The 8,588-nt window shown below is 45.7% G+C and overlaps 2 protein-coding genes across 5 annotated transcripts in view; one reads left to right on the top strand and one right to left on the bottom strand.

Moving 5' to 3' along the window:
* Positions 1-153: 153 nt before the first annotated feature.
* LOC111158109 (DEAD-box helicase 5) lies at positions 154-7,442 on the bottom strand. 2 transcript variants are annotated; one of them, XM_022519960.1, is made up of 14 exons: positions 7,418-7,442; positions 6,618-6,796; positions 5,229-5,394; positions 4,784-4,880; positions 4,545-4,678; positions 4,360-4,425; positions 3,962-4,103; positions 3,720-3,880; positions 3,445-3,617; positions 2,963-3,073; positions 2,674-2,735; positions 2,540-2,599; positions 1,079-1,303; positions 154-860 (listed from the first exon to the last, which is right to left on the bottom strand). In XM_022519960.1, the coding sequence occupies exons 2-14, from the start codon at positions 6,659-6,661 to the stop codon at positions 457-459; spliced, it is 1,845 nt and encodes a 614-aa protein (XP_022375668.1). In that variant the 5' UTR covers positions 6,662-6,796; positions 7,418-7,442; the 3' UTR covers positions 154-456. The 2 variants fall into 2 exon arrangements, with proteins under 2 accessions (XP_022375668.1, XP_022375667.1); XM_022519959.1 differs by lacking the exon at positions 7,418-7,442 and adding an exon at positions 7,082-7,172.
* Positions 7,089-8,588, top strand: part of LOC111158108 (centrosomal protein 95) — a 42,134-nt gene continuing 40,634 nt past the window's right edge. The window contains exon 1 of one of the 3 annotated variants that reach the window (XM_022519954.1): positions 7,089-7,705. In XM_022519954.1, the coding sequence (XP_022375662.1) occupies positions 7,687-7,705 (19 nt within the window). In that variant the 5' untranslated portion in view covers positions 7,089-7,686. The remainder of the gene's footprint in view (positions 7,706-8,588) is intronic. The other 2 variants (XM_022519958.1, XM_022519955.1) reach the window with 2 other exon arrangements.

The following is an 8,588-nucleotide window of genomic DNA, read 5'->3' as shown; positions in this document are numbered from 1 at the left end:
ATTCTAAGAAGTGCCTTCTGATCTCCCCACTTCCCAAACCTAAAATTATAGAAAGGAGCAGTCAATTTAGTTTTCATGGTTAAAAAAACAGACCATCTAAGCAAAATTTTACATGACATTATATATGTAAAATAAAGTACAATTTCCACTTAATTCAGTCTTCAAATATTTTTTATTGGAAGGCCATGCATTGCCTTCATTTATTGTATTTCAAATCACTGTACATTTACTTTTGTGAAAACACTGCCTGCATTTTCTAGTACAAAAAAAACCTAAAAATTGTTTCAGGAATGTAGAGAAATATCCAACTTAAATAGCGAAAAAGTGCACCATAATTACTGCTGCACTGCAGTCATTTCTGCATTTCCCATGTTTCTTAAATAACTATCTTGTCTGATAACACACAATATAAAGAGCAATTATGAAAAACAGACATTTACATATACTTCTAAAGTCTTATTGAGAATATCCTGTTGGCATTGGATAACCAATCATAGGCGCAGCTGCAGTAGCAGGATATGCATATGCCTGTTGGTTCATACCATTGTGCATATTTGGAACGTTACTTCCATATTGCTGAGTGCTATCGTAACCATTCTGGTAAGTCCCTGTTGGATTACCAGTCCTAAAACTGGTCTGTATACCAGCAGACACAAAATTACTTCCAAAGCTCCCATTGGTGTAATTTGCAGCACTGTAAACACCATTCTGAGTTTTTGCCCCAAAATCTCTCTTAAGCAGACTAGAGTAACCTCTGTCATAATTTTCCCTGTCTCTAAAAGTATTAAATCCACCCCTTTTGCCCGCAGAGTATCTGTCCCGACGGTCATCCTTCATGCCTCCTCTACCCCTGGAACGACCTGTCAAGAAAAAAAAAATTGCAAGGTAATTATTTCCATGGCACCAATCATTACGAACACAGAAGGAATCAGGAAAGCTCTATTCACTCTACAGGTGAAATGTTTTCTCAGCTTCATATTGAAGATTTTACTCACCCGCCACTCCCATTTAAAGGATTCGTGCAGACAATCATGTGACCCCAAATCACCAACATTTTCTTAATGAAGGTTGGTCTTACCTGAACCTCTGTCTTCGACCAACTGAAGCAACTTGGGATTAATTGCTTGATTAGCTTCACGAAGCACAGAGATAAGGTCGCTCACTTGCTTTATGTTATTAGGTGTAAAGAAAGTGTATGCTGTGCCTGTTTTGGTACTGCGAGCAGTTCTTCCAATTCGATGAATATAATCCTCTGAGGAGTTAGGGTAGTCATAATTGATGACAAATTTCACATCTTCCACATCTGTAAGGTGTTGCAGTGTGGCAAAATAGCAATGTATGGAGTTTTGCACACCACAACAGCCAGACCAAAAATAAAAAGTTAGACAATTGTATTCCCAAGAAGGTACGGGCTGCAAAAAATACAGTTAAAATGGTTATCCATTCTCTGTAGGAATACCATTGATGTTGGAAGGGGGGGGGGAAGCACACACCATCTACCTGTCTCATTACCCCACCCAATGATAAAGAGCCTGTCAAAAGGACGTGTGTTCTCTAGCGTACTCCCAAACCAGCAAGTTCCCTTACAGATCATCAAGTGACATCTGAATGCTTCTGCGCAGTAGGGCCACTTAAAGGTTCACAGCAACCTCTTCATGTGCTCATTTTGAGGACCTTTAAACAAAAATGTACGCGGTCCTTTGTGTTACACACTCATCAGAAGTTCAAAATTCTGGCCACACTGCTTGTCTTGCCAAGACCTTACAACCGCAGCTGCAAGAAAAACATACCTGTCCCCCAAAAGTTGTTTTTATGCACTGTGTCTCGTCTAGGCAAGCGCTTCCAAGAAGCCAGGATTCACTTGAGAATGTGTCTCTCTCTGGCAGGTCTCGACATGACGACTACTGTGTAGGTGAGGGAGGAACTTTCAAAGCACTGCTTTCTTTTCCCACTAAGTGTGAGAAGTTGCTCCTGCTCTAGATCTCATGTGCCAGTACTCACCAATTTGTAAAAGGCTTAGTACCTTTTAAAGCTGCTCTCTCCATTTCAAACTTGAACAAAAATTTCATTGAACATTGAAGTTTGGAAATATTTCTTCAACATTTCAGCAAACTCACTGAAACTCAAAGACCCACAGATCACAGTAAACAGTTTGAAACAATGCTGTACCATGGCAGTCATGCAAAGCATGGGACAGAAGAAATACCACGGCAGTGAACTGTGAGGATAACTTCCATTTTTTTCCCCCGGAGAGAACAGTTTACGGGGCAGAGGTGGTATGTTCTGCCTTTTGAAGATTACTGGCACACTTTCAGCTTTTCACCTCTCTAATCGACTGGAAGCAGCCAGCCGATCACTAGTCCTCCATCCCCCTCGAGTCCTCCGATTGTCATGCCTAGGCCTTGCCACAAAGACTGCACCTTTATATGAAAAAAACTTAGAAAAAATGCAGAGGTTAAAGAAAGCAATAAACTTTCTTTAAAAAAGTTATATGGAGATCTTCTGGGAAACCAAGCCATGAATTCGAGTTTTTACTAACCTAGCCCTCTGGAGGCCACATCTGTAGCAATCAGAATAGGAGCTTTTCCATGTTTGAATTCTGTGAAAGAGAAAGGATCATAAATAATCTGAGAATTCCAGGCTTAGGGAAAAGAAATTTTTCATGTGACTAACCATTTAGAACCCAGTCACGCTCCTGTTGACTCTTGTCACCATGGATACCCATGGCAGGCCACCTACATTAAAGAGAAACCATTATTAGTGGGCTCATATTTGAAATCCCATATGTTTTAGTCTACTGCCTATCTGGTCATCAATTCCTTTAATTTCACCTAATGTATGCAGTTTTATTTATACCAGATAATGGTCTTCCAGGACATTCAAATCCGTTACTCTTTATCGGTTTGCCCCTCCCCCTAAACGCAGTTCTCATACACCTGCTTCAACGAAGAAGCCCACATACCCATCTCTCCTCATTTTTCTAGTAAGCTCATCACATCTTCTTTTGGTTTCAACAAAAACAATGGTTTTATTCTCCTTCTCACTCATGATCTCTTCCATTAGACGAATAAGTCTTGGGGAAAAAAAATTGTGAATTTTAGAAGTAGTCCATGGTTATGGCCACACATTTATGGTCACTGAAGCACGACCTTCAATTTGCATGGCTACAAGTAAAAACACCTGCCATGAACATTATCAAGCAACCACCCTTGGTCTTTAAGCCACAAAGCACAGTCCTTCACCTAAAGAAATACTACGAATATAGTGATAACCAATTATGTGAATAGAGAAAAACATTTTTTCAGGAAGACGGACAGACTAATTTTAAACGAACAAATTCATATCCCACCCAACTAAAAGTCACTTTTAAGATAACCTACAAAAGGGTAACTCCTAAGTTCGTATGGTCAGTTTTTAGAATTAAAACTTCTATGGAAAACTCACTTTTCATCCTTTTCTACATCATGACATACATCCACAATCTGAAGAATGTTGTGGTTTGCACTCAGTTCTAGTGCACCAATGTTTATATGAATGTAATCTTTCAGAAAATCTTCAGCAAGCTGTCTTACTTCTTTTGGCCAAGTTGCACTCCACATTAGGGTTTGCCTATCAGGCTAAAGAATTTGAGATTAAAAAAAAAAAAAAAAAAAGGCATTTTACTTCAAGAATAAATTGTGAGCTAACTTTGAAAATAAAACATTTTTAAAGGCACTTACTCTTATTTGATCCACAATCTTCCTTATTTGGGGTTCAAAGCCCATATCAAGCATTCTATCTGCTTCATCAAGAACAAGGTAGGTAGTTCTTCTCAGATTGGTTTTCCCACACTCTAAGAAGTCAATCAGTCTTCCAGGTGTTGCAATACAAATTTCCACACCTTCAATTAAACACATAGATGTAACTATGACATCTCAAACTTCCAGCACCAACTGTGACAAACAGAATTTTTGTTACATGCCTCTCTCCAAATCACGAATCTGTGGTCCCTTGGGAGCACCACCATAGATGCAAGTGGACTTCAATCGACACGCTCTACAGTATTCAGCAGCTACTTGCTGTACCTGTTGGGCCAGTTCCCGAGTTGGTGCCAGCACCAAACACTAAAGAGAAACAAAAAGTGGGACGGGTTTTAGCAGACTCCTGGATCCTAGTTTTAAACTAACTGATTGGCATTACACCGGTAGATCATTGATTTTGCTGTCCAATACTCAAATATGATGAAGGTAGCTTTCTCTCCAGCTAAATTAACGTGAGACAACTAACATCTCCACATAAGACCACGAGAATTACTTGATGTACTCTACAAATCCCTGCATTGTACCGCTTGACAAAAGTTAAGAAAAAAAGCGTACTTACAATAGGCCCATCACCTCTCTCTAGGAATGGCTGATGATTAATGTGGACGATAGCAGGCAGCAAGTACTATTTGGGGTGGGGGAACAAAAAGAATTAAATTAAAAGTCTTCTGGTTTCTTTTTATTCCTAATCCATTTTCTCTAGCACATAATCAGATTCCAACTACAAAATTCTCCCATACTTACAGACAATGTTTTGCCAGATCCAGTCTGTGCTACTCCAACCATATCCAATCCACTTAGAGCGACGGGCCATCCCTGAGCCTGAATAGCAGTGGGTTCAGTAAAATTCTGTCTTGCAATTACATCCATGACATTTGCTGCAATTACGAACAATTCAGTAAAATTTAGTGAAGCCAAGAGAAAGAAGAGAAACAAAGGGCAGGGATGGGGGGTGGGGAGGGGGACTCAAAACTAGCACTTACCAGGGAAGTTTGCTTCATAAAAATTCAGAACTGGCTTTGGGCAGTTGTGACCTCTAACCGTAATTTCCTTACTCCTTCTGTATGTCTCCACCTCTTGCTATAAAACAGATTATAATAATCTAGTAAGTACCACAACAACCTTCACTAATATGCAGCCAGGAGGCCCCTTTTAAATGGTTAATAAACCTTTAAGTCTGTGTCAAACCTATATCCACGTATGGAAAACCCACACAGCACAAGACCCACCAATTACTCTTAATACTTAACCATTCTAAGTAGAAAAATTCTAAGCCACCTGTTTCCAAAGTACCACCTCTTAACTATGAGAAAGCATTAATTTCCCCTAAGTTTGGTCATTTCCAAGACCTCTCTGTTCATATTTTTTCGTACTAGATAGAAACAATTACTGAGTTACAACCCAATGAAGCTACGTGAAATTACTCACTGCTGTGCGCCTAGCCAAATCAGGGTGTTCTTGATAAAAATTCTTCTCAAATTTGGGCAGCTCATCGAGATTCCACTTCTTTTTAACTAGTTTCTCCCCAGGGTTTCCAAATTTCTTTCCAGACAGGGGCCCTGCCCTACTTCCCCCAAACCGAGGTGCACCAAACCTGAAATTAAAACAAAAAAGTTACTCGTATTTTCAAACGTTTACCAAGCAGTTTAATATAGACTTACTGTCCCTTGGGACACACTGCAGGTAAATGAGAGACTTTGAGGTTTAAGGCTTAACACTGTCCTTACTGACGGCCATGATCTCAAAAGCCACAATTAGCACCATCTCCCTCACTTCCCGTTGTCCCCAATACACAATACTGAAGCCAAGTCAACAGCCCGGGATTTATCACGTCGGAAACTGGCTCCCCAAACGCCTGAAGTTCAGATTACAAGGATAGGCAACAGCTTGCGGCCCCTAGTCTCTCCCGTGAGCTTAAGAATTAAATGTCTAGGAGATAGATAATACAAGGAAAATGCTTAACAGCGACGCTATTTATCAGCTGTTTTCAAGCAAAACAGCTTTGGCTTTAAAGAATAATGGGACAGCACCAGCAATAAGACCAGAACAAGGACGGTGGTCTCAAAGACACTTATGCAAGCCTATCGAATTGGGATCCCGCGGAAGCGCTCCCGATCAAGATAGCAAAATTATATAACGCAAAGAAAAAACGGAGGAGGAGCTGGCAACTACCGGGGGAGGAGTCCCGGACCGGGCGGCGTTCCCGCTGGGGCGGCGCTTCCCCCTTTGTCTCGCATTTCTCTCTGCGCCACATTTTCTCGACGCTGCCATTTTGAGCTCCTCCGCCGGGCGGGGTAACAAAGGCGCCGCCGCCATGTCCGACGCCGGCATTTTGTACCCGCGACTCAGCCACATGGCCGATTCCCGCGGTGCCGGCCGCCCTCCTGCCCCCGCCGCATCAATGGCTTCGGAGGCGACCCCCTCGGCTACCACAGAACTCCCGGGGCCCCTAAAACACCTCCCGAAAAGATGCACCGAACAGCGGTGACTTCGTTCTCCTGGAAGCGTCGCGCTTCCCTTCCACCGAAATACGCTCCTCCGAGTTCTTCCCAACAGCTGCTCTACCGTCGGGGCGGGGGGGGGGGGCTTCGACACCCTCCCCCTCCCCCCCGCCAACAAAAGGCGAGCTTGGAGACCGTTAACAGGAAAACATCCCTCACTCAGTTTTGGACAGGTACCAAAATGTCAAAAACCTTCGATTAATAAAGCCTAACAATAGACCAAAAAAGGCAAATTCCTGCCGCCCCCACCCGCTGCCCCCTTCATCGGCTTCCCATCCCCCACTGCCGGGCCTGACAAGTCCGTTCCCATACTCACCCTCGATCCCGGCCGCGGTCTCGGTCACTCGAATAACCCGACATGGCGTCAATGGTTGCGGTTGGTGGGGAACAAAGTGGAGAGAATCGGGTGCGACAAGTCGCTGCAGGTGGCTTTGGCGATAGCAAAGCCTTGCGGGGGCGGCAGCGGCGGAGGGGCAGCGATGACAGGAGCCGAAACTGCTCTACAAGAGACCGGTGGAAATGAATGAGGTGCCGGCCGCGTCCCGGCAGCCGGTTTTATAGCCTGGACCGCCTCCTCCGCCGCAGAGAATGCTGGGAGCCGCTCTATGACCTAATCACCCCGCCCCTGCGCAGAGGCCGCAACGCCCGCCGGCGTTCCGGGATCCGCCATGTTCTCGCCCACCCCCCCCTCCCCCTCCTTCAGAGTGGCCGGGTTTGAGGTCCCTTTCATAGCTGGGCCCACCTACATTGAGATGCCTCAGCCTACACACTCCTCTTCACCTTTTTTTCGTCTTTCCACCCCTCAAGGAAGCCACCCGCCCTTTCCCAGGTCCAGCCCAGCCGACAAAATGGCCAGCACAGGCCAACCCACTCTGCCCACTTGGAGATGTTTACGTCTTCAAAGAGCTTTCACGCCCCTAACCAAGTGAGACGGGAAGGCGGAGCCTGACATTGTCACGTGGCTGCTCCCGCCCATCGGCTAAGCGAACCGCACTACTTCGCCACTTGGCGTCGGCGGAGGAATACGAAACAAATAGCTCACCGGAAGTGCCGTACTAATGCCCCCGGGAGACCGCCCAGGGCTGCTGAGTGACCCGGGCTGTCAAACCCACCCACCTGAGAATCCCTTAGCGGGATCTTGCCCGCGGAGAATGGTATCCAGAGCCCACAAACCGCCGCCTCGGCTCGTGCTGCGATAGGAAGTGTTCCCGTGATGACCAATCAGCAGCGACAAGCCGTTTTAACGTCCCTCCCCCTCTCACCCACTGCCCTTTAGTTTCGTTTGCCCCCCCCACCTTAGCAGTGCGTCTGCGCTTTGAGGCCCTTCCGGGACTCCGTCCACCGCGCGCCCAGCTGGGGGTCCAGCGGTGACCCGCCTCCATGACATGGCTGGCTCAGAGGCTGGTGAGTCTCGGCTCGGAGCCCCGGTGTGTGTGGACTGAAGCCATTTAAGTCCCCGAACGTCCCTACCCCTTTTATATTGAATCATCTGGCTGAACTTCCTTGAGTCTGGGTTGCCCGCGGGGCTGGTGACAGACACCCCGTCGTAGTGAGCGGCTTCTGTGGGTGTTTTAGCCTCACTGTCGCTCAGCTTAGAGGCTGTGGAGCGCGATTGTGGGGTGTGGAGAGAAGGACCCGGTGGCGAGGCGCGCAGCGCGCCTACAACCTGGCTGCAAAAAGGGCAGTCAAAAAGCTGCTTCTTGGGACTTGTATTTCTCTGGGGAACGCAGCCGCTGTTAGCGCGCGCTCTGGTTCTTGAACTGTGGAGACTGAGGCCATACCTGCATGTGCATTGTGCATTAAACTTTTGGGGAACGGCAGTCTGAAGATCTGCCAACGCTCCTGCCAAAGTAGACTAGTGGTAGATTTTTCTCCTCAGTGCCCTCTGGAGTTACAGGCTTTGTCTAGCAACCGCTTTTTGAAGAGCGAGTGGGTTGGGTTGTCTGGGACGCTTTCCTTTCCTCAGGACACCGTTCAAACCGCTTGTCGTGGTTTGGTCAGCTGTGAGAAGTGGGCTTGGGGAGAGGGAGATAGCGTGCCTTGACCCCACACATCGTTATTTCTAGAACATGCTGAATATGTCAAATATAGAATAAAAGGACTTTCTCCTTAGTCGCCAGGTATATCAGGGATCGAATAAGTCAGACTTCCTTAAATTACCTTAGTTTGAGAAAGTCTTGAAGTAACCTTGCTAATTCCTACCGTATCTGGGGTGAGGTGCGGTGGTACACAGGAAACTTCAACAGTGTTGGTAATGTGCTAGTTCTGAATTTAGGGGCGTTTTTAT

Source organism: Enhydra lutris, unplaced genomic scaffold, assembly GCF_002288905.1.
Source record: "Enhydra lutris kenyoni isolate GAN:26980312 unplaced genomic scaffold, ASM228890v2 scaffoldscaffold57, whole genome shotgun sequence".
Lineage (NCBI taxonomy): Eukaryota > Metazoa > Chordata > Mammalia > Carnivora > Mustelidae > Enhydra > Enhydra lutris.
This window is presented reverse-complemented; position numbering and strand designations above follow the sequence as displayed.